General features: G+C 44.1%; 3 protein-coding genes across 8 annotated transcripts; 1 reads left to right on the plus strand and 2 right to left on the minus strand.

Moving 5' to 3' along the window:
- Positions 1-1,649: 1,649 nt before the first annotated feature.
- Positions 1,650-13,081, minus strand: COG8 (component of oligomeric golgi complex 8). Of its 6 annotated transcripts, XM_063438110.1 has the most exons (6): positions 12,692-13,081; positions 12,007-12,214; positions 10,393-11,226; positions 8,559-8,727; positions 6,649-6,825; positions 1,650-2,018 (listed from the first exon to the last, which is right to left on the minus strand). In XM_063438110.1, exons 1-6 carry the CDS (start codon positions 13,018-13,020, stop codon positions 1,858-1,860), a joined length of 1,878 nt encoding a protein of 625 aa, XP_063294180.1. In that variant the 5' UTR covers positions 13,021-13,081; the 3' UTR covers positions 1,650-1,857. The 6 variants fall into 6 exon arrangements, with proteins under 6 accessions (XP_063294180.1, XP_063294176.1, XP_063294178.1 ...); XM_063438105.1 differs by lacking the exon at positions 1,650-2,018 and having other exon boundaries at positions 5,615-6,825; positions 12,692-13,080; XM_063438106.1 differs by lacking the exons at positions 6,649-6,825; positions 8,559-8,727; positions 10,393-11,226; positions 12,007-12,214; positions 12,692-13,081 and adding exons at positions 2,738-3,306; positions 4,444-4,475 and having other exon boundaries at positions 1,650-2,015.
- Positions 13,082-13,141: 60 nt separating this feature from the next.
- Positions 13,142-20,124, plus strand: NIP7 (nucleolar pre-rRNA processing protein NIP7). The gene is made up of 5 exons (XM_063438111.1): positions 13,142-13,245; positions 16,687-16,773; positions 16,935-17,073; positions 18,397-18,537; positions 19,687-20,124. The coding sequence occupies exons 1-5, from the start codon at positions 13,190-13,192 to the stop codon at positions 19,804-19,806; spliced, it is 543 nt and encodes a 180-aa protein (XP_063294181.1). The 5' UTR covers positions 13,142-13,189; the 3' UTR covers positions 19,807-20,124.
- A 920-nt stretch (positions 20,125-21,044) lies between these two features.
- TMED6 (transmembrane p24 trafficking protein 6) lies at positions 21,045-24,141 on the minus strand. The gene is made up of 4 exons (XM_063437229.1): positions 23,639-24,141; positions 22,438-22,564; positions 22,087-22,235; positions 21,045-21,467 (listed from the first exon to the last, which is right to left on the minus strand). The coding sequence occupies exons 1-4, from the start codon at positions 23,912-23,914 to the stop codon at positions 21,234-21,236; spliced, it is 786 nt and encodes a 261-aa protein (XP_063293299.1). The 5' UTR covers positions 23,915-24,141; the 3' UTR covers positions 21,045-21,233.
- Between the last annotated feature and the right edge of the window lie 601 nt (positions 24,142-24,742).

Raw genomic sequence — 24,742 nt, forward strand, 5'->3', positions numbered from 1 at the left:
CTCTAATCTTCAGGAAAAAGAAATTTACGGTAAGTAAAATTTATGTTTTTTTTTTTATGCCATTTATAAGACGCACTTTATCTTTTATTTTATTCTACTTCTGTTGTTGTGGTGATACCTAATCTAGAGTTCTGCGTTCCTACTGAGAGGTGGCGAAAATCGCTGATTAGCAACTGATTTATTAAAGAGAATTTGATGCAATAAATTAGCATTAATTCCAAGGTAGGCTGGGCCGTAAATGTTCGGCATGGAATATGTACCGGATAGCGGGATTTGGTCAGGCCTTCATTTTGTACATTGTCGCTAACAAAAACACTGATGTGTTTCACGTCTCCAAATCTGCTGTTTGAGACAGGATTTCATAGGAATATGGTGTAAGGAATTTCATCAAGGGAACAGAAGCAACACAGCACATTATTTCTGTGCCCATCAGCAGCCTGTCTGAAAGAGAAGAAACCATTTGGGAACAATATTATTTTCGAGGTGTCTAGAAAGGTGGCTCCCAGCCTCTATGGAGTTACATCTTTAGGTTGCCTACAGACATGAACACTGCTGTGAAGCCTATCTCCATCTTCCCAAACATAAACCATTACCGTGGCTTCATGGTAAAAACAATAGACTCCATTCACTTACTTTTTGTGAATTTCACAATTTAAAGGATCACTATAGGGTCAGGAACACAAGCATGTATTCCTGACCCTATAGTGTTAAAACCACCATCTAGCCCCCCTGGGCCCCTCATGCCTCCATAAATATAGCAAAATCTTACTTATTCAAGCCTGAATCTGTAACTCTGCATGCTGTTAGACTCAGAAAAACAAGCAGTCCGCTGACATGTGGTAGCCTGATCCAATCACAGTGCTTCCCCATAGGATTGGCTGAGACTGACAAAGAGGCAGATCAGGGGCAGAGCCAGCATGATTCAAACACAGCCCTGGACAATCAGCATCTCCTCATAGAGATGAAGAGTGACTGCAACTGGAGGTGTTCCTAGCTTTCAATGTAAACACTGTATTTTCTCAGATAATACAGTGTTTACATGAGAAAGGCTGCAGGGAGCTATAGTTCTCACCTGAATAACCTCATTAAGCTGAAGTTGTTCAGGTGACTATAGTGTCCCTTTAAGACAAATTAGAAAACTTCTCAAAATCCACTGTTTTTAGTTTGGCAGGGGCTGTGTGCATTGCTCTGCTAACTACCGTGTTTCCCCGAAAATAAGACCGCACTAGGGCTTATTTTTGGGGAAAACTGCTATCAAGCATGTGGTAGAAAGCAGGTCTACGGGGGAATTTCCTTGAACAAATACCAGTTCACCAGCGCATGGAATCCTGCGAATCTACATAGATTAGCGAAATTGCGACTAGGGCTATTTTTTGGGGGAAATGGTATGACTTACATTGTGTGAGGTTCAGTCACCGTGGCATGATCTCTGAATTTGTAACCCAGGAATTATTTGCTGGCAATTTCCTACCACGATTTATAATTTACATTTTGATGTCTGCCTAAAGGAAAACTTGAATGAACATCTCTTGTGGATGACAGCGCTACTTCAAATCATTGTGACACTAAATATTGGTGTGAAAAGTGTGCTAGTTATTAACATCCATGAAAAAGACACCAGGGGCCAACTGCTGACATTTCTAAAAGGTTTAATGTGAAGGACAAAATGTTTTTTTTAAACAATGCACATTTAATTTTTAATTAAGAGTTTCCAGCTACCATGGAGAGTAGTTTCTATTGTTTTCTTGTATTCCACACGAGGGCAGTCTATGCTCCCACTTCCTGAGGCTTTAACTCTTCGTGTTCCAAAGGATGCGTTAAACATGGCGGGATTTCAGTCCCCTGTCACTGGCCAGGTCAGTCATTCACCTCTGTCCAGTTAATGTTGGTAAAGGTCCTAGGATCCATCTTATCGATGTACAAAACGCCATCCAAGTGATCCATTTCATGCTGTACAATCCTAGCCGCCCAGCCTTTCGCTAGCCACGTAACGCGCTTCCCGTCTGGAGTCAGACCTGCAAAGGGAAATATACGGTAACAGACTAAACAGGTCCTACAGGTTACACTATGCATTAGTTACACTATGGGGGGCTGAATGGGGCACCCTGCTGAGACATTTGATTCTGTGAAACACTGCCGCAAGGAGTTAAACATTAGATAAAAGAGACTAGAGTAGATGGTTATTCACCAAGCAGTGAGCTCATATGTAATACCATGTTCAACTGTTTTAGCCCATATTGTAACCAAATACAAATATTCCACCGTGGCTATCCTGATCTAATTATCTCTTTTGTCAACTCGCTGTTTAGTGAATAAACCCCCAAACATGTTTCAAACGAAGCATTAAATAGCACTAGTAGACTCCTCACACAGACCTACTGGGTGACTCCTGTGCCCCTCGGAGAATGCCACTAACTTCTATTCCCATCAGCCATAATCCTCTAGCGACATTTCGACAAGCCTTGACAAAGACACTGAGGTGTCAATACATAGTTGGATCCACTTGAATGTTTGCACAAAAAGAAAAGTCCTTTATTGAATGAACAAAGCACAGAGTACACCATTTCACTGGCTACATTAGAATTTAGGCAGATCCAGATTCATGTCACCTTACCGGTGTCTGTTTCAGTATAAAAGTCTAATAATCCCCTTTAGGTCTTGGCTTGGTGTTTGAAGATCTTATGTATGAATATAGATGGAGAATTCAGAGGATTTACTGCATAATATGAGCACTCACCAGATATCTCCACAGCATAGTAGCGTGGCACTACCGCAGAAAACCCATGGATGCTTCTGCAGCCTTCTGGAAAACTCAACTTTCGATTGTCCAACACACGCATCTCCGGATTGATAAAGACCTTCAGTGGGAATGGGGTCATCTCGCGGGCAGCCAGAACATCAGGAGGCACTGCCTGGCTCATCTTCTCTGGGAGTTCCAACATTAAAATACGGAGAGGAACTCCGAGCTGAGGTGCGCTTAGCCCCACACATCCTCCTGAACGCAAGACACGCACCATGCGATTTATCACTTTCACTGTGTCCGGGTGTGAAATCTGGTCAGGAGGAACAGGCGCAGCTTGGCAACGCAGCACTGGATCACCTGTCTGAGTCACGCGTGGGTAAGGCGGTGTTGGGACTCCCAAAACTGACCTCCTCAGATATCTCCAATAACTGCGCCTTCTCCAGCCTGACCATGACGAGGCCAAACAACAGATATATTGCGGACTACTCGGGACAACCTTGGAGTAATGGGATAAAAAGTGGCTCAGAACCTGCCAACCTCTCTGAACTAACATATTTGGATACCTGTCAAAAGGAAAATAACCATTAGTCCATACTTTCTACCTTGGCGAATGTAACAAACACCCACTGTCCCATGTGTTAATACAGTCTCTCTCTTTACAAGAAGAATGTAGGGTTTGTATCACTGTTTCACAGTATATAAGTGAATCACAGAGCGCCACAGCAATAAGAAACAACATAATGGAAAGAAATCAGAGCTCCAGCGCAATATTGTGACATTAATTGTATTAAAACGATTCCTAGCTAACTCAGCAACGAAATAAAGACCACGCAATGTATATACGCAGACCTGACACTTGCTGTTACATGTCTGGACCCCACAACCTCCCTCCCCTTGTTATTCTTGTATACTGTACCCCTGCCCTTGAATACCAATTCTATAAATAAGGAATTCGAAACAAAAGGGCATCCTTATCCCCTCCATTTCCTATGTTTGTACCCCTACCCCACCCCTCCCTAACCCTTAGATCCAGAGCAGCAACGAATGTTATATACAGAGTACAAATGTACTAACCAACATCTGATACTTCAACCAATGACAGACCGTACTTAACTTGTCTCTTATGCAAGATTGTCATCCACATACGAAATAAGCTTTGAGATCTCTGTAACTGTAACCTTATAACCTTATTCCCTTGTTTTCTTCTGTACCCCTACCCCAATGACACTGAAAACAATTCAAAATATGACAAATAAAGAATTAAAAAAAAAAAAAAAAACACGATTCCTAGCTCACCCCAAGCACTATAACCACTGCAGATTATAGTATTCAGGTTATAGCTTTAGGACCCTCTTGGTTGAAGACCGCCTGAGGTCTCACAAAATGTAGCAATCTCTCCAGCTCCCATAGTCACAGCTCACTTTTGCAGTTTGGGGGTGGGATGAATTGCAATTCGCAGCTTAGTGAATAAACCCCTGGATGTATTAAGTACCCCCATGACCACAACCACTTACAATCCCTGATGGTGTGTATTCTGTTTTTCACAAATCACCCTATCTTTGCAATCAAGGTCCCCAGAGAAGGCTGCAGGCACACATTATATAGTTATATCCCCGTGTATTTCAGGCCATCAGAGCTAATTGCCCCAGCCCATAATCACTAGCCCACACCCAGCATACACTGACCCTGACACCTCTCACCTACAGTGCACAGCCTGCTCAGGCGCGATAATTCTACGTCACCAAGCAAAGGGTGCCGGGAAATGTAGTTTATATTGCATCCACCGCCCTCTAGTGTTTGGAGTTAGTTAATGCACAAATGGGATGAACCAGGTAGAAGTTTATTAATTTAACATATTTACATCTCCATCATTGTATACATTATGATAGATTACATAGCAATGCTGTACACAGATCATTGTATTTCCGGTTCAGGGAGATTTTATGATTTGCTAAAAGCAAAGTGTAATCTAAGATCAAAATAAGAAAACTTGGAACCAGTCACATTTAACAAATTTAACCCCTTAAGGACACAACTCCTGGAATAAAAGGGAATCATGACGCAATTTTTCCGTCATGTGTCCTTGAGGGGTTAATATAAAAATCAGTCAAGAAGAAAAGGCTTTGGCGTGTCCATCGTCTATTGTGTTATGAAAACCATGATAATTAATCAATACCTGTCACCACTATATGGAGGTCTATAGACACAGCTTAACAGTAAACAGAGACTGATCTCATAACAGCAAATATTTCATACAATCCTGGGTCTCTGTCTGCTTTCTACTGTTAATGGCGCCAATCTTAACCGAATGGATGTTGGGTTTTTAATGTGTACTTAATGAAAATGTACTCTGGGATCCACCATCTGACGATGCGGTGGGTTATTAGTTTTAAACAGTTTCAATATGGAGAAGGTGTACAGAATACCTTATTAACTTACTTCTCCCACTGAAAGGCTATTCCAAGTATCTACTACCCTTTCTATATCACTGTTACTGCTCCCACTGAAAGGCTATTCCAAGTATCTACTACCCTTTCTATATCACTGTTACTGCTCCCACTGGAAGGCTATTCCACGTATCTACTACCCTTTCTGTATCACTGTTACTGCTCCCACTGGAAGGCTATTCCAGGTATCTACTACCCTTTCTATATCACTGTTACTGCTCCCACTGGAAGGCTATTCAAGGTATCTACTACCCTTTCTATATCAGTTACTGCACCCACTGGAAGGCTATCCCAGGTATCTACTACCCTTTCTATATCACTGTTACTGCTCCCACTGGGAGGCTATCCCAGGTATCTAGGACCCTTTCGATATCACTGTTACCGCTCCCACTGGGAAGCTTTTCCAGGTATCTACTACCCTTTTCTATATCACTGTTAGCCTTTACTGCTCCCACTGGAAGGCTATTCCAGGTATCTACTACCCTTTCTATTTCATGTGTAATCATTTCAATGGAAGGGTAGGACATGCAGCTACTACTCTGAAGGTAGTGGTAGTATTTTCTCACACTATGCCACAGTCTTTCACCATATTGTAACAACAGAACAGATTTTTCTCAGGCAGAAAGGACATAAGAACTGTAGTGTTTAAGATTCCTACGATGTTCACGGTCAGCCATCACTGGTCTGGAAAGGTACAATACTTCATCCGTTGGGTCTATACTCGGGTAGTTGGTGTGCTAGGAGGAATCATTACTTGAAAGTGCTCCCATTATGGGTAAAATGTAATCCACAGCATGTTAATTCAGTTATTGTTTGGAGAACATTTGATTCAATAGTGAAACGTGTTGATTAAAGCTACGATGTCAATCTTATCAATGGCCATCATTCTGGGTACCCCGCCGAACTCGTTTACTATTCAAGGTTGTGTGCAAAGGATTCTGTGTAATCAGAAACATGCATACTGCTCCCCGAGCAATCTACAGCAACAATCAATAGAGTAATGCAAATTGTCACCCATTCACAATTTAAATTAATAACTTGTATATGTTTATATACTCAAATAATCTAACTGACCCACAGGGCCTTTCTAGATGACTGACTCATTGTGTTTGTCTTACTACATTACACCCCCGAAAATACAGACACAAAGTCGTCGAGACATAAGTTAAGAGTAAATTGTGTATAACCAGCACCAATATCCTTTAGAATCAGGAACAGAATCAATCTACAACCAGGGAGGATTGGAGTCGATATTGATTGGTTGCGATTAATAAACACCTTTAGTACCATTATATAACTGCCCCCTTCCACAATATAAAGAGTCAGGATGGAGCAAGCCCTCGCTTGCTCTATAAGGCGCCGTTTACGGTCAGTACGATAGTCACTGTCCACCTCCCCCAGCTGTATTTTCATTGGGTGATGCTTGTGGCTGCCCATCATTCTCTTTAGCCTGTTTGAGATGGTCTGTAGGTGTGATAGAAATATCCTGGGTGGGGTCTGGACCAGGGACATTTTCGGTCTCTGGAACCAGCACAGGCTCTTTCTGAGGCAGTAATCCTTCCAATGCTTCTTGCAGCACGCCAAGATCAATGGAGCCTAAATTGCCATAACGGGACAGATGGGTTGGTGCGACACCTATAGGGAGAAAGCCCAAGAGAAACCGTGCATAAAAAGCTATTTTACCAGCTCCAATGTTTAGCAGAATGAAAAATATATTTGTTCCAGCTGTTGATGCACAGTGATCTGATTACATGCTATAGGCACCAAAACAACTCTAGCTTAAGGGAAAATTAGTATTTCAGAAAGATACAAATTCCACTGGAATTCAAACGCTGTTAAGAGATATAGTGAGACAGAGTAAGGAGTACTTTGCCTCTGTATATTTCCTACACCTGACACTTCTAGACACTGAGCAGAGCTATCATGGTATGGCTGGACACGGCCAACATACAGCAGGATACAATGGCATGGGAGTGTCACATGTCACAAATCTCTGTTTAATCCTTCTTAAACCCCTTCAGCTTGACAAATTATGGAAAACCGGTCAAGTAAATACTCCACTACTCTGTGAGCACAATGTTATCCTTACAGCAGCGATGCAATTAGCCATCACTGCTTCCACCTTTATTGTGTGTGATGTTATTAGGTTTAATGTGTTTTATCGAATTCTGAGTAAAGAATGCGCGCTCCAAAAATTCATACCTCGGTTATTGGGGGCCCCCCGAGGTCAGGTACTCTCTGAATTGGTGCATCAGTGTTTGTTTGTTTTTTATATTGCCTTTTTATGTTCGGTGCTATATATTTTTTTTACTATAAGTATATTTTTTGTGTACTATTGATCTGCATATATTTTAGAGAGGGGTGCACATACAATGTTTGACTTTAACTATTTCTGTTACATACCATTTACATTTTCCAATAAGGTCTTACAGAGATTTGCAACATTTAGTTTTTCTTCCCCTTCTGTGTTCACACTAAACTTTCCATTTCGGGCTGCAACATGCGGCCTCTGAATTCATTGAAACTGCTGCATTTTTCCCCATTTGGGAAGTTTATGTTACAATTACTGTTAACAATAGATACATTAGTGTGTTTCATACCCAAACTAAGAGGCTGTATTTATATTTTAGAGAAAGTATTCGTTCCCTGTTTTAGTTTATTACATTCTATTAAAAGTTATACCTACTTTCTATCTACAGGAACACTTTCTTTTTTACAGCACACAAACTATATTCAGAATTCAATAATTCTATTTGCTAAAAGTGGCTTCCTTGTATGTAGCTGCCCATCTTATTACCTTTATTGGCTAGCACTTTTCTCTTATTAATCCTTAAAGGGACTCTCCAGTATCAGGAAAACATATCCGTTCTCCTGGCACTGCAAGACCCTCTAGTGCCCCTCTCCCTCCCACCCCCATTCCATGTTGCTGAAGGGGTTAAAACCCCTTCATTGACTTACCGGAGTCCAGCGACGATGTCCCTCAGAGCTGGGTCAGGCTCCGCAATGGCCACGCGCGCGAATTAGACCTCCCCATAGGAAATCATTATTCAATGCTTTCCTATGGGGGTTTCCGGCAACGCTGGAGGTCCTCATGCATAGCGTGAGTACGTCCAGCGTTGTTTAAAAAACTTTTCGTGTTCTAAGAACATGGAAGTCCCTCTAGTGGCTGTCTGATAGACAGCCACTGGAGGACGACTTAACCCTGCAAGGTAATTAGTTTATAAAAACTGCAATAATTACAGTTGCAGGGTTACTCCATTCCAATGGGCAAAAGTGGTCTGGGTGCCTGGAGTATCCCTTTAATGTGTTTTATCATCAGAGGAAACGGATTACATTAAAAGCTATGAATGGATCCAGGAGATGCTCACCCAGGATCTGAGCCCTCTGCGCCGGTGGGAAGAGAACTTGTAGGCAGCGGTTTAAATATGGTGCCAGGTCCTCCAGGAACACAGTGCAGAACTGGATGAAAAGTTCACGCTCTTGGGCACTAAATGCAGCTTCCTCTGCTCGATGAATGGACAGGATGGTCTGAACAATCTTACAGATAAAGAGAACAGGCACAGATGAGAAAATTACAACAATGAAGATCATTACTTATCAAAGAGAAAACTAACATCTTGATTTAAAGGGATACCAAACACCTAAAACACTTTATGAAATACTCAAAATAACCTGGTAACATCCCCTGGCTGTCAATCAGACAATAAGTCTTGTTACTTCCTGGTTGTTTAGCTCAGTGGAGATAAACTTGAGAGGCAGCGATTTCCCAGAGCACCTGCCTAGCAAAGACTTCTCATTGAGCTGCATTGGGAAGCCTGTGATTGGACAGCCACAGAAAGTCTGAATATGGAACCCCTAATGAAATTGAAGCATCTTTTCATTTGGGGTACTATATGGGATTTATTTTTTCTTTGGTATTTGGGCAGTGGAGTGTCCCTTTAACTTTTACCGTTTGGAGAGCAATAGCTAATTTCTTTTAATCACATGACAGAAAATGCTGAAGGCAGAAAAAGCATATAAATTGGAAAAAAAATCAATCGTTGCAAAATAGTGAGCACTTGATCAGATAACTAGCAATTCGATTAAACAGACATTAAAATCCTTGCGAGGAAGGGAGAGTGGGAAAGGTAGGCAGGAATTTATTTAAAAAAAAAAATTAAAAGATCTATTTTATGTCAGTGTTTCTTTAAGTTAGTTTTTGACTCGTGTTTGGAACGTTACGTAAATATCTGATATAATATACAGTCTGTGCTGATGTTTATATTGTCGCTTTACATAGTGGTTTATAATCTCTGCTTAGTGACTGTCTTAATGGTGACTAGAATATCCAATTGGCTAAGAGGGATTCTACCTTCTCACAGTTCCTCTGATACCAGATTTACCTGTAACCTTGTACCAACAACAGTGAATTCATTGTTTCTTTAATAAGTAAAAAAAAAACTGAAAAACTATAAACTTCTTATTTTAAAAAGCTCTATTCTACAGATTCTAGGGCTTGTATGTTCTAGAGCTGCTGAGCCAGTATTTCTGGTATATATGCTACTATTGGCAATTAGAGGAACACCCCCACCCCCTTTTCCTCCCTAAATAATCCTAACTTTACTCCAGTCTGCTCTGCCTGGCTCTGCCCCAGATCTGCCTGCTTGGCTGACATTATCAGAAGTGATTAATATCCCACAGGAAAGCATTGGATTAGCGGAGACAGTCAAGGAGGCAGATCAGGGCAAGGCTAGCACAAGCCAAACACAGCTCTGGTCAATCAGCATCTCCACATCAGGAAAATTCAGTGTCTCGATGCAGAGTGGAAACACTGAATGCCAGTCACATTGTGCAGCACTGCCCCAGGAAGCACTTCTAGCAGCCATCTGAGGAGTGGCCAGTTAAGGTATCCCTAGGCTGTAATGTAAACACTGCAATTTTATTTACAGCAAAAAGCCTGAAGGGAATGATTCTACTCACCAGAACAAATACAATAAGCTGTAGTTGTTCTGCTGACTACAGTGTCCCTTTAACCAGTTAGATCACTACAAGTACAATTAGTTCAGGTATGTAATGGGGGTTTCTTTGACAATAAGGTGCCTTAATAATGAAAGAAAACATGTGGGAAAAGCCTGATGTTTTATATCTGCATATTTCAATATTATGGGGAAAGATTGGACTTAAAATTGTGTTAATCGAGAAGGAAGAGGAAACTTTAATTACCTTCTCCAGAGCATTTTGAAGAGTCGTAGTCACCTCTTGAGTTAGTGACACAGGACAGCAGAGACGGAGGTCATTAAAGGCAACCAGAATGTTATTCAAAAAGCAGGCAAGCGGGGGAAAGTCCAGCAGCACCATGGGGGGCTGCAATGTCCCAGGTTGGGATGGGGGCAATGACATTGGTGGGATGCCACTGCCAAGACCTGTGGTAGCGGAGAACAAAGTGTACGTGTTCATGTCCTCCTGGAACTTTTCAACCGCTTCCTGCGCAGCCTTTGTAAAGCTTTCGGCTGCAACGCGCTGGAATATGGGAGCAAGCTGGCCACGAAAGTCTGCACCAACACGGCTGAACGAAAGCCCAAAATACATGCAGTGACCAAGGAGAGAGTCCAGCCTCCCGCCCACTCCTCTATGAAGATCCGTCTCCAGGACCTGCAGAAACTCACTGATTTTCTGCAACACCCAACCGTGGAATATGGCACCTTCACTCACTGGTAAAGCCCCGGGGGGAAGAGGTGAGAGCAGAAGAGGGTCCTCGTCTGAAAAGATTGCACGGTACTGAGTGATTACATCAAATAAATGAACTCTGCAGCTCTCGATCGTTTTCGTGAGATGGAAGTAGGGATCGTCCTGTGGGATTGCGTTCTGCAGAGATCGTAGCCAGGCGTCTCGTGCTTGCAGGAACTTGATTCGAAGCTCAGCCTCTGTGAACACATCCATCCTGCGGAGATAACCGATCACTCGCAAGCAGGCAGGAAGCTGGATGTTGCTGCGAAGCTGCTGGAGGAGCTGGGTTAACATGAGCTGTGCAGACTGGCGGACCTCATTGATGATTCCCTGCAGAGTAGAGGAAAGAGAATATGAAAATAACCTGCATGGGTTTTATTCACCACACTGAACTACCTAAGGGTATGACAAGGTAATGGCAAACTCTAGGCTACACTAGCCGAGCTTTATATTGGCAGTTTGGGTACGGTCGTCTAGAGTGTGCGATGCCAATTACCAATCACTGGATGCACACTGTGAACAAGATGTACAAATATACGCTGAGCTTAATTGGCAAAAACAGCTGAAAAAACCCTTCACCTGGAGTTTTTTCCAAAATGGTGAATTCGGTTCTGAATTGCCCACATATAAATGGCAGCCTGCGCTTTGAGCAAGAATTTGGGCTGGATCCCTGGAATCAGCAGATGGCATCCATTTTGGAAAGTGGATATTCTAAAAACAGGTGTTTATCGCACTCCCTTTACTTTCTCATAGATCAGGAAAAGGCTCTGCTAAAACCCCCATGATCCAGTCACACTCCAGGCTTTCTGGAAGTGATTAGTATCCACTGGTCTATAAACAATGCAGGAAAAACCACTCACTCATCGAGGTTAGAAACAGCAACGACTTAGAAACGTCTTTCCAGAGTACTATCCAACCAATGAGAGATGGACCTTCTAAAACAATCTGCTCCATCGATCCCCTAATATCAGCCTGAACCAATAATGTAATGAGAATACTTGGAGCGTCCAGATAATGAATGAAACATACTGCTTCCTATGACAGATCCTACAATTGAGGTGGATGGATTAATCAGTTGTCCTCTAGGGTCATTCCAGTAGAGTGGATTACCTGGATTACAGGAACCGAGGAATGCTTCTTCTCCAAGCGTTTGACGTAAGCCACCAATTCCAGGGCTTCCTCGTAGTACCCGTTCCTCACACAGGTGTCCATAAGCTGCGGAATTTCCAGGATCTCCAGTATCTCAGTGTGGCGGTTCAGAGTTAGGGTGTTCATGCGGCGGCTCGAGCTGATTTCCTCTGCTTGTTTCACAAAACCTCTGAACAGAACACAGACAGAACCTTTCAGATGGGGTAATGTATTACTCGCAGTATCTGCGGGGGTTGGGTGTAATACTTGCACAGTATATGCAGGGATGGAATAATACACACAGTATCCCCTGGGGGGAGTGGCAATGTAGTATGCTCAGTTTATGGTGGGGCGGTATTCATAGGGGAGGGGGCGGTATAATACGCGCAGTGGAGAGGGTGCACTATGCACAGTATCCACAAGGAAGGGAAGCGGTGCAGTACGCGCAATTTCTGAGGGGGCGGTCTACATTATACTCGGGGGCGGTGCTATATCCTTGGGGGGCGGGACGCAGTACTCGCAGTCCCCGAGGGGGCGCTGTGCTGGCAGTCTCCAAGGGGGCGGGGCGCTGTACGCGCAGTCTCCGAGGGGGCGGGGCGCTGTACGCGCAGTCTCCGAGGGGGCGGGGCGCTGTACGCGCAGTCTCCGAGGGGGCGGGGTCACTGACCGGCAGCTCTCCTGGAAGCCGGGCACTTTGTCCAGCAGGCGGCAGACGCTGCTCTCGATGCGGCCGAAGTCGCGGTAGATTCGCTCGGTGCACTCGGCGCTCCGGATGAAGGTTTTGTAGTTGCTGAAGGCCAGGTCCCGGGTCTGCCGCAGGATCTGCCCCCGCTCATCGCTCAGCCTGTCCGGCTCCCGCCGCAGCCGCTCCACCCCCAGCCCGCTCAGCTCCAGCAGGTAGGCCGCGAAATCCGGGCTCTCCCGCCAGCTCTCCGGGAACCCGGCCCGGAACACGGCGGCCAGCACGCTCTCATCCTCCACGTCCACCGCCGCCATCTTGGCTGGGGCTGTCAGTGAGAGTCTATGGAGACCGACCGCTCGGCGCCGCCATCTTGGTGGAGGCAAAAACAACAACTTTATTGTCCGCTGACACTCCGTGATTGGAGGACGCACTGCTGACAGCTTCCGGTTTCCGGTTTGGCTCAATTCACGTGGATCCAGCAAGATGAGACCCCTGACCGAGGAGGAGACCAAAACCATGTTCGAAAAACTCTCCAAATAGTGAGTGACCCGGGTGGGGAGAGAGAGAGAGACTGTCTAAATAGTGAGGGGGGGGACGAGAGACTGTCTAAATAGTGAGGGAGGGGAAAGAGAGACACTGTCTAAATAGTGAGGGAGGGTGGAGAGAGAGACACTGTCTAAATAGTGAGGGAGGGTGGAGAGAGAGACACTGTCTAAATAGTGAGGGAGGGGAGAGAGACACTGTCTAAATAGTGAGGGAGGGGAGAGAGAGAGAGAGACTGTCTAAATAGTGAGGGGGGGGGAGAGAGAGAGACACTGTCTAAATAGTGAGGGGGGGGGAGAGAGAGAGACACTGTCTAAATAGTGAGGGGGGGGAGAGAGAGAGACACTGTCTAAATAGTGAGGGAGGGGAGAGAGAGAGACACTGTCTAAATAGTGAGGGAGGGGAGAGAGAGAGAGACACTGTCTAAATAGTGAGGGAGGGTGGAGAGAGAGACAGTCTAAATAGTGAGGGAGGGTGGAGAGAGAGACACTGTCTAAATAGTGAGGGAGGGTGGAGAGAGAGACACTGTCTAAATAGTGAGGGAGGGTGGAGAGAGAGACACTGTCTAAATAGTGAGGGAGGGTGGAGAGAGAGACACTGTCTAAATAGTGAGGGAGGGTGGAGAGAGAGACACTGTCTAAATAGTGAGGGAGGGTGGAGAGAGAGACACTGTCTAAATAGTGAGGGAGGGTGGAGAGAGAGACACTGTCTAAATAGTGAGGGAGGGTGGAGAGAGAGACACTGTCTAAATAGTGAGGGAGGGTGGAGAGAGAGACACTGTCTAAATAGTGAGGGAGGGTGGAGAGAGAGACACTGTCTAAATAGTGAGGGAGGGTGGAGAGAGAGACACTGTCTAAATAGTGAGGGAGGGGAGAGAGACACTGTCTAAATAGTGAGGGAGGGGAGAGAGAGAGAGACTGTCTAAATAGTGAGGGAGGAGAGAGAGAGAGAGAGACTGTCTAAATAGTGAGGGAGGAGAGAGAGAGACTGTCTAAATAGTGAGGGAGGAGAGAGAGAGAGAGAGACTGTCTAAATAGTGAGGGAGGAGAGAGAGAGAGAGAGACTGTCTAAATAGTGAGGGAGGGGAGAGAGAGAGACACTGTCTAAATAGTGAGGGAGGGGAGAGAGAGAGACACTGTCTAAATAGTGAGGGAGGGGAGAGAGAGAGACACTGTCTAAATAGTGAGGGAGGGGAGAGAGAGAGACACTGTCTAAATAGTGAGGGAGGGGAGAGAGAGAGACACTGTCTAAATAGTGAGGGAGGGGAGAGAGAGAGACACTGTCTAAATAGTGAGGGAGGGGAGAGAGAGAGAGAGACACTGTCTAAATAGTGAGGGAGGGTGGAGAGAGAGACACTGTCTAAATAGTGAGGGAGGGTGGAGAGAGACACTGTCTAAATAGTGAGGGAGGGTGGAGAGACACTGTCTAAATAGTGAGGGAGGGGAGAGAGACACTGTCTAAATAGTGAGGGAGGGGAGAGAGACACTGTCTAAATAGTGAGGGAGGGGAGAGAGACACTGTCTAAATAGTGAGGGAGGGAGGGGAGAGAGACACTGTCTAAATAGTGAGGGAGGGTGGAGAGAGAGACACTGTCTAAATAGTGAGGGAGGGTGGAGAGAGATACACTGTCTAAATAGTGAGGGAGGGGAGAGAGAGACACTGTCTAAATAGTGAGGGAGGGGAGAGAGAGACACTGTCTAAATAGTGAGGGAGGGGAGAGAGAGACACTGTCTAAATAGTGAGGGAGGGGAGAGAGAGACACTGTCTAAATAGTGAGGGAGGGTGGAGAGAGAGACACTGTCTAAATAGTGAGGGAGGGTGGAGAGAGAGACACTGTCTAAATAGTGAGGGAGGGTGGAGAGAGAGACACTGTCTAAATAGTGAGGGAGGGTGGAGAGAGAGACACTGTCTAAATAGTGAGGGAGGGGAGAGAGAGACACTGTCTAAATAGTGAGGGAGGGGAGAGAGAGACACTGTCTAAATAGTGAGGGAGGGTGGAGAGAGAGAGAGACACTGTCTAAATAGTGAGGGAGGGTGGAGAGAGAGAGACACTGTCTAAATAGTGAGGGAGGGTGGAGAGAGACAGACACTGTCTAAATAGTGAGGGAGGGTGGAGAGAGAGAGACACTGTCTAAATAGTGAGGGAGGGTGGAGAGAGAGAGACACTGTCTAAATAGTGAGGGAGGGTGGAGAGAGAGAGACACTGTCTAAATAGTGAGGGAGGGTGGAGAGAGAGACACTGTCTAAATAGTGAGGGAGGGTGGAGAGAGACTGTCTAAATAGTGAGGGAGGTTGGAGAGAGAGACACTGTCTAAATAGCGAGGGAGGGTGGAGAGAGAGACACTGTCTAAATAGCGAGGGAGGGTGGAGAGAGAGACACTGTCTAGATAGCGAGGGAGGGTGGAGAGAGAGACACTGTCTAGATAGCGAGGGAGGGTGGAGAGAGAGACACTGTCTAGATAGCGAGGGAGGGTGGAGAGAGAGACACTGTCTAGATAGCGAGGGTGGAGAGAGAGACACTGTCTAGATAGCGAGGGAGGGTGGAGAGAGAGACACTGTCTAGATAGCGAGGGAGGGTGGAGAGAGAGACACTGTCTAGATAGCGAGGGAGGGTGGAGAGAGAGACACTGTCTAGATAGCGAGGGAGGGTGGAGAGAGAGACACTGTCTAGATAGCGAGGGAGGGTGGAGAGAGAGACACTGTCTAGATAGCGAGGGAGGGGAAAGAGAGAGACACTGTCTAGATAGCGAGGGAGGGGAAAGAGAGAGACACTGTCTAAATAGCGAGGGAGGGGAAAGAGAGAGACACTGTCTAAATAGTGAGGGAGTGGAGAGAGAGACTTGGGGAAGAGAGGGAGCAGCCTTATAGTGCATTATCTGGCGGCACTCCTGCTAATAACTGGGAGGGCATTATGGAAGTGATCCCCCAACATGTGGAGTAACACAGCTCTGCCTTGACTGCTGTTATCCTAATTATAAAGAGGTATTAGGCTTGCTGAGCCGCATGGCAGGGGGTGCAGTCTATTAGTTTATTATTTGGGCACTCTAGCTGAGCGGCATGAGAGTGATAGTAGATGTAGTCCTCACTGGTTCAATAGTGAACGTCTATTGGTCAGAAGGCTGGCTGAGCATTGTGAGACATGTGGTCCATGCATATCTGGGGTGCCAAAGTTAACCTATAACACATTATATTATAACATTTTTCTGATAAAGATTTACTAATCTCTCGTCGTAGTTTGCTGTAATTTATCAAAACTCTGAGTTTGGGTGGCGAAAACCCTAATATATATTTTATTACAGTCTTCAATTTGGATAAATCAGAATAAAATTACATTTAGACCCACTCGGGTATCTATGAATGCTAGTAGGCTTCTGTGATAAGAACCAAATAATTACATTCAAAAGTATAAGAACTTGTGTGTCTATGGTGTGTTATAGCATTGGAGAGAACATCAAACTGCTGGTGGACCGGCCGGATGGAACCTACTGCTTCCGATTACACAATGATCGAGTCTACTATGTCAGGTGAGAGACATGCAGGTCAATGTAAACACATCGAAAGTGGCAGCAGAGGCTCAATGTACCAGGTGGACATACGAGGTTTTTTACGAGGATTGATATTCTATCTCGTACATATTCCCCTGCTCTGTGGATTCATTCCCACGTGCTGAATATTTGTCTTCCAGTGAGAAAATCTTGAAGTTGGCAACCAATATAGCTCGGGACAAGCTGATAGCCCTAGGAACATGCTTTGGAAAATTCACCAAGACACAAAAGTTTCGTCTTCACATCACAGCCCTGGATTACCTGGCACCATATGCCAAGGTGAGACGTCCTAGTTAAAGAGCTTGAATCCCCATGTCTAGTTAGGAGTTTTTCTTATAACCATCATATGTTGATGTTTGCCTTGTTTGCCTTGCCTGAACTGTTTATATTGTCTTTTAAATTAAACATTAAATATTTAGCAAAAGAAAACTGATCATCACATGAAAAAAAAATTAAAGCGGCACTGTCATGGCCGAATCTTTTTTTTGGGGGGGGGGGGGGGTTTAAACCCTCTCCTCCCTTCCCGACTCCACTACATTTAATTGTCACCCCCCATATTATCTATTTTTTCATCTTTATTTTGTGCCTGGACCTAGGTCCTGGGCGCCGCCATCTTTGTGTGGGTAGATGAAGTCCCTGTGGGACACGTCATCTGCCCACAGTAGATAGTGCTGTGAAATTCCCACGCATGCCCAGTAAAACACTTGGGCATTTGAACGGGAATTTGATCTATTCATTAATTCGACAGAAGTTTGGTTGTTTGGTTTATTAGAAGGAGAGAGCTACCGGCGCGCAGCTCCCTCCTTGTAATATGTAAAAATAGGAGCGGCAGGGAGCAGTGCTCTCCGCCACTTCCTAAGGCCCCCCCCAATGTTCCCCCATATTAGCATAAGGGAGATTAAAACCTCCTGCATGCCCCTACTCGCGGCATAGCCAGTGGCTGCTCACTTTTGAAAAAAAAATGGCCCCATAGTGGGGCATCTATTAACTAGCAGAGGGGACATAGTATGCTCCCCCTGAGCCGCCTACCGTGCCCTGCAAATGGGACTATTCAAGTAAACGGGGGACTCATGAGCCGTGGGTGGGGGCCATAAATGAAAATGGGGGTGACATCTCTTGTTCCCCACCCCCCAATAGGTTTCCCCTCTCCCCATTTTCATTTAGGGACCCCACCCGCCGCTCAGAGGTGGGGGCCGGAGAACAATAGGTCTGTGTCCTATTGCAGCCGCGATCGTATTGGAAATTTCATTCAAATGAAATTCCGATCCGAACGAAGTCCCAAATTGCGTCCTAACACGAATGGACAAACTGCTCTCTTTCTATTAGGGCGAAATTTGGTAGTTTTGCCACTAGAGGTTGGATTAACCCTATTGTAAACATAGCAGTTTCTCGAAATTACTATGATTACAGCTGCAGGGTTAACACTAGAGAGACCTGGCACCCAGACCACGTCATTGAGCTGAAGTGGTCTGGGTGACTATAGTGGTCCTTTAACGTGGAAAGGTCTGAGAATGTAGCTTAAACGTTTAGTAACGCTATGTATTGCTTTTACTTTGTTTTTTTGCCCACTTGTCTTCTTCTGACACATTTTTCCTGTCTCAGTACAAAGTTTGGGTAAAGCCGGGAGCTGAGCAGTCCTTCCTGTATGGTAATCATGTGCTGAAATCAGGGCTGGGGAGGATCACAGAGAATACGTCGCAGTACCAAGGAGTGATCGTGTACTCTATGGCTGATGTCCCCCTGGTGAGTATTTTTGCTGTTAATTTCTGGACTTTATTTATTTTTATTTGTGCGGGAGGAACAAATCATTTGTCCACGCCACATCAGCATATTGAAAGGGTAAAAACACAGTAGTTGTACATATATGGCATAAGATTTTCAGCACAATTTTTTGGAGTTTAGTTATGAACAAGCTTAGAATTTCTGGCCTTTATTAAACAGTGTTCTAGCCATGCTTACATTAAGGATACAAGGTAAGACCATATACGGTTTGCACCAGGGTAGAACACTATACTGGGCCTGAAAGTAGCTTTGAGTCACAATAAATTCATTTACAATTCTTTTACTATAGTGTAGAGCCTTCTGATTCATTGCTCTTTACGTGTACCTGCTAAATGTTCTAGACAATGAAACGGTAGAATATTAATAAGATAAATAGCATTTCGATGGTCAGATTTTGTGCTGTTTAAGTATTTATTTTTGTGTTTCCATTAAGTGAGTGATTTCCTGTATAAAGTTTTCCAGGTGGCTAATTGACAGACCAGTGAGGCTGCCCCACACCACTCCCACCCCCCCTTCAGAATAAAACTTTTAAAAAAGAATTCTGCATGGACAGGATATTTGCACCATAACCACTTTATTAAGATAAAGTGGTTATTGTACCAATAGTGAACATATGACAAATGCCAAGTCCTCTTGGCACTTTGATTTACAGCTATCAGCTGTGCACTGAATTGCTATTATCTTATGTAATAAATCCCAATGCAGACTAATAGCCCCTTCTGGCTATTAACAAGAAGTTAAAATACCACCAGCCTATAGCGTATCATACTCTTCCTTGTAGGGTGAAATTTGAGTTGTCTTGGCATTGCAACCTAAGGACTTTTCAGTCCTGTTCCAGAGTATAAAATTTAACATTGCATCGTGTGTGTGTGTGTGTGTGTGTGTGTGTGTGTGTGTGTGTGTGTGTGTGTGTGTGTGTGTGTGTGTGTGTGTGTGTGTGTGTGTGTGTGTGTGTGTGTGTGTATATAGGTCCGGTCCTCTGTAGCGCTAGGTTAGGCTCTGTGTGTGTGTATAGTGTTATGGATAGGTCCGGTCCTGTGTGGGCTAGGTTAGGATGGTCACTATATGACTTTACCCAAACCATTAACTCTTTGTTGACTTTCATTGCAGGGATTTGGTGTGGCTGCAAAGTCAACGCAGGAATGCAGGAAACTCGACCCAATGGCAATTGTGCTTTTCCACCAAGCTGATATCGGGGAGTACATCAGACACGAGGAATCACTGACGTAAACAATGAACTTTCATCGGACTGTCATTGTTTGTCAGACATCCTTCTCTGGGACATTGCAATACATGCTCCAAGGAAGACTTGGTTCCTGGTGACTACAATAGCGGATCCTGCCCAGCAGCCCCTCCAAGACACACTTTCTTTGACCCTATTTTACAGACTCTGGTACATCTAACTAAACTGTGGGGTGTGAGAGAAATCGTATATTTAAGGCCACACTGGCCTAAAACGTTTAACTCTTTGTTTAGTAAATAATCCAGTGTGTCTGATTTTCTGGAGAATGTTAAACAGTTTGTGTTTTTCTGCAATAAAAAAAATCTGACATGCGGGACCCTGGATCTGGTGTATTTTAATGCAGATTTTTAAATCTTGGCAACCTTATCCTAAATATTAACAAAATGATGTATTTCCACTGTATTTTATTAATCTCTGCATTATGGCAGTTTCAGCCTTAAGGGGTTTCCCCCTAATTTGTAGACTGGGAATGATAAACTCTCTTAATCTGTGTAATACTTTCTAAAATAGAGATGACTTTGTACACTTGCAGGAGAGTGTGTGGGGGATGATTACACTTTCCTTGTGAAGCTGATGGAGGATATGATGGTTTCTGGCAGTTTAATCACAGGTGTGGTGAGGAGTCTGCATAAACCACTACCTTCCATAACAGGGAAAGGACAGCAAGGGGGTGAAGTTGGACCTTAGCATCTTTAGCACAAAGGGTGGGAGTTGCCCATTGCAGTGCTGAATCAGGCACTAGTGTGGATTAGAGCGTTGGCTATATAAGAGCTAAATTCTGGTAATAACATTTGATTATAAATGCGGGGAATATATCCGCTGTGACAGTTTTGGTAACGGAGGCACTTCCATTAGAGAACTTTATATGTTACAGATTGTTTCAAAACTTGCATGAAGCTGAAAAGTTCGCCTTTTAGGGCCTCTACATTCATGCTCCGTTTGGCACAACTCACACTTCGTATATCAGCAGTGAAATCGGTTCTATTGATTGAGAATAGCTAGCGATACGGCTAAACCGTTCTTTGCCATTGCTATTTGTGCCTGTACCACAGCCATCGTTTTGGATTGGCTGCATCAGTGCTGTAAATAAGGTACCTGCTTCTGATAGATGTAAACAGAAACATTTTGGCTACACCAATTATTAGGCACAAGTAATTAGAGTTCTGGTGATTTTAATGTTTTTATACAAAAGACAAAAAAATATGGACCTTGGCCCATGCACACATTCCACCATCGAGACCTACATTTATGTGTATATAAACACGGTGCTGGTAACATGCACAGATAATCAGATTCTAAATTACAGAACAGTTAGACTCTGAGAACGTATGTTTATCCCTAGTGGTTTTAGCCTGTGTTAATTGGAATGGAAGTGGTTTAGGAAGACTCCCGTGCGATGACCCTCACATCCCACTCAGCATCTCGGCTTATGGGTATCCGTGGTCGGCTTAACGTGGAAAAGACGCTTCAGGAAGTAGAGCTGTAGAACACCTGAGGCCACTATGAGCAGACTTGTGGCAGCGGACCACCAGTTCACGTAGTGATAATTGGACATCAGGATATAGTAATCTGAGCCTTTTCTCATCCTGGCAAAGTTATAATATCTCCACATGTGGAGCACACGGCCTTGTACAATCTGGGCGCTCTCCTGTGGGAAACAAAGGTTTGTGAGTACGGGGAGGTCTACACCAACAGGAAAGTTTAACAAAAGAAAAAAATGCAAGGCAGTGGGTAGGCACAAGGTAAAGTATTTATCTCCTAGAATGGGAGGCACAACCTCTAAGGCTATATCCAAATTCCATTGTAAGATGGTATGCTGCATGGTACATGCTAACTAAACTTTTAGATTATAGGAACAGAAGAATATATTTCAATAGCGGCATAATAAGTGTTTTAAAGGTCTTCTTGGCCACAGGAACAGATCAGTAAAACCATATTCTGCTCTACACGATTAGCCTTCTATGTTCACAATAAATTAGACTTATGTGACAAACAGAGGTGTCTGGACTAGGAGGGTAGGCAAACAGATCCCCAGATGTCAGAACTGCCACTTCCATGATACTCTGCCATCTAAAAGCTTGGAAAGCGTCATGGCAGTTGTAGTCCTACAACATTTGAAGATCTACCATTTGCCCTGTTCTACACTCACCTTGGAAACATTCTATCCAACTGCAGAAGCAGTCAGCTCGCCATAACCATAATTCCCTAAAGATGGTGTGTAGTCACCGACCACTGACAATGTGTGCTTCATGTAGACTGTCTCCTACCTCAATAGAGGACAAAGTATCATTTAACTTCCGCTTGTGATCCTGAGGATGTTCGTCTCCTTGCCCATCATAGAAGACGCCGAAGTTCAGGTAGATCTGCACCGATCCGAAGTGATTCTGCCAGTTATTTACACATAGCTGGTAAAAACCTGTGGAGGGAGGAAGCACACGTACAGAGGAACAAAGATACTAAATATCAGGTAGTCAAAAACTCACAGCAAGCTCTGCCGCCTGTTTTATAACGTTCAGTAAGGTTTGAACAAATTCTACGATATTGGTCACCACCCTGGTGTTCATTTCACCGCATGCCGTTAAAATGTCTTAAGTTTGGTACAGTGAGATTGATCTTACCGGTCTCCTTGGTTTGGAAATTTATCTGCCCCCGTACATTTTCAGACGTCTCAATCAGGAATCCGTCCGGTGTGTGGGCCGTAGCAGTGACATGGCGATCTTGCATGAGTCCCGATGACCACTGAACCTGATCATAATAAAATTAAGCAATTTATTAGGCAACAATAGGCTGTGCACTCAAACAGCCACCACGGCTACAGTCTTCATCAATCCAAATCTACAAATATGTAACCTGCACACTATCCCAATGGCCCTTAAAGTGCAAGTTCACCTATCAGTGAGTCCTACACTAACAATTCACCCCGTGTGACCTTCATGTTATTCTCGATTCCTAGATGTCAGTGGTTCTAGGGACAACTAGCCAACATATGGAACGTTGCACAAATGCCTGAGGGCAGCCCATTGCAAATATTGAACTTGTGGGGAGAAAAACCACAAACAAAAGCAAAAAAAAAACCTTTACCAATTAAAGTTAGACAAAATCTGTATTTATCAAGCCAACCATAGTAAATAGTAATTTTAGGAGGTGACGAGGCTCTGATAAAGAGACTGGCAGGGTCACCTTGCAGGATGAGAGATAAGGCACTCCTGAGAAAGTATGTACGGGACCAGATGTTAGATTTAGGGTTATTGCATCAGCACAAGATTAGTCTGAGTTACAGTGACCCATAGACTGAATGGACAGACTAACGATCCAGATCAGTCTAATGTCTCACATGTGGACGTTGTCAATAGAGCCAAGAAAAAAATAAATATATAACTATGCTAGCCAAGCATCATGGGAGTTGAAGTTCAAGAACACTGTGTATTTGATTTGGACACACTACAACAACATATGGCCACATTTAACTACTGATCTGCAGAGAATACTGGAGTATGCTACCATCCGTTATTTGGCTACAGTTTATCCACAGAAAACCCCCCGGGGGGGGGGGGGGGGGTCTTTAAGTACAGTAAGCTTGTTAAAGACACATAGCATAAGTGGCTTTCTGAAATGTTGGTTACATTTATTACTGCAGATAATATACATGGCTTGGGATTTAACAGTTCAACCTCTGGAAGTAATATTTGCAGTAGCTACAGAAAACACTCAAGTACATATAGGGTTCTGTTTGCACCGCAATCGTTGCTGGCAGTGATAGGATGTGCAAGGAACACGATTATAGCAAAGTTAGAAAAATGCCATTTCTTGGGGACTCACCTCAAATCCAAAGTAGAAGAATCCATTCTGATGCGCAAAATGCCAGAAACACTCAGAGCCTGATGGTGGGACAAGGATAGCAAAGTCGTATCGATCAGAGCCACGGAAGAGTGGCTCTGATTTAGGGCTGCTCAGTGGTTCCGATTTCTGTGCCAAGCCTGGGTGAAGCAGGGACAGGAGGACAGCAGCTGTAAGGAACATGGTGCTTGCAAGTAGGAGATGTAGCGTAGAACAACCGGGCAGGAGAAACTGAACAATTATTAACCCAACGAGCATGGCCCAGCCCACTGATAAAGGCTTAGTCTCGGCCAATAGAAACTACACACAATCTGCTGCATTTTAATAAACGGTTGTTTGAACAGGGATTCTCAACATATTCTTGTAAAATCTTTCAACAGTTTGTCTCATTTATTGGTAGATTACACTTAATAGCGCACAGCACTTCTGTTCGGATGGAACTATATAAAATGCCAATAATAAAAGTATATACAGAGTTTACAACCAGGTTGAATGTTGCTTCAAGACAGATTTTTTTTTTTTTTAACTCCATTAAAAGTACAGTTTGTTTGTTTTCTAAATACATCCCGTGATCTAAATGTAATCATCCAACCCATGTTACCCAATGGTTCTCTATAATCAACTTTGTAAGAATGACAGACTGACCTATCTTACATAGTTACATAGCTACATAGCTGAAGAGAGACTTGCGTCCATCAAGTTCAGCCTTCCTCACATGTTTTTTCTGTTGATAAAAAAAGAAGGCAAAAAAAAACCCCAGTCTGAAGCGCTTCTTGCGGTCTACAGTTTTGCATATGTTCTCCAATTTGTCCAGTTAAGCACGGTTTGCAGGGATGAATGTTAAGTTTCACCATTAGGGGACACTCACTAGAAGTGCCGAGACATACAGTCAATATAGATCTAGTAGAAACTGAGCTTTTAAACTAGAAGAGGTTTAGAGAAGGGAATAGAAAAATCAAGATTGCAGCCACAAAGGATTATACAAAGAATAAAGTCATAAAAAGACAAAACATTGGGGAACTTGGCATGTATGCGGTAAAGTATCGCCAATAGATCATGGAGAGTCCTTCATCGTAGCTTTATAAA

Source organism: Pelobates fuscus, chromosome 12 (assembly GCF_036172605.1).
Source record: "Pelobates fuscus isolate aPelFus1 chromosome 12, aPelFus1.pri, whole genome shotgun sequence".
In the NCBI taxonomy this organism is placed as follows: Eukaryota; Metazoa; Chordata; class Amphibia; order Anura; family Pelobatidae; genus Pelobates; species Pelobates fuscus.

Bases quoted from the DNA above. Each gene is read 5' to 3' on its own strand.
- COG8 (XM_063438110.1), bottom strand. From the start codon at position 13,020: ATGGCGGCGGTGGACGTGGAGGATGAGAGCGTGCTGGCCGCCGTGTTC. The intron at 8,728-10,392 runs GTAATTAAAGTT...TTTATCTGTAAG, and splicing joins TTCAAAATGCTCTGGAGAAG to ATTGTTCAGACCATCCTGTC. The intron at 2,019-6,648 runs TCAAACAGGCTA...TATTTCCCTTTG, and splicing joins TATCACACCTACAGACCATC to CAGGTCTGACTCCAGACGGG.
- NIP7 (XM_063438111.1), top strand. From the start codon at position 13,190: ATGAGACCCCTGACCGAGGAGGAGACCAAAACCATGTTCGAAAAACTC. The intron at 17,074-18,396 runs GTGAGACGTCCT...TTCCTGTCTCAG, and splicing joins ACCTGGCACCATATGCCAAG to TACAAAGTTTGGGTAAAGCC. The intron at 18,538-19,686 runs GTGAGTATTTTT...CTTTCATTGCAG, and splicing joins CTATGGCTGATGTCCCCCTG to GGATTTGGTGTGGCTGCAAA.
- TMED6 (XM_063437229.1), bottom strand. From the start codon at position 23,914: ATGCTCGTTGGGTTAATAATTGTTCAGTTTCTCCTGCCCGGTTGTTCT. The intron at 22,565-23,638 runs GTGAGTCCCCAA...TATTATGATCAG, and splicing joins TCTTCTACTTTGGATTTGAG to GTTCAGTGGTCATCGGGACT. The intron at 21,468-22,086 runs GTAGGAGACAGT...TGTTTCCCACAG, and splicing joins ATACTTTGTCCTCTATTGAG to GAGAGCGCCCAGATTGTACA.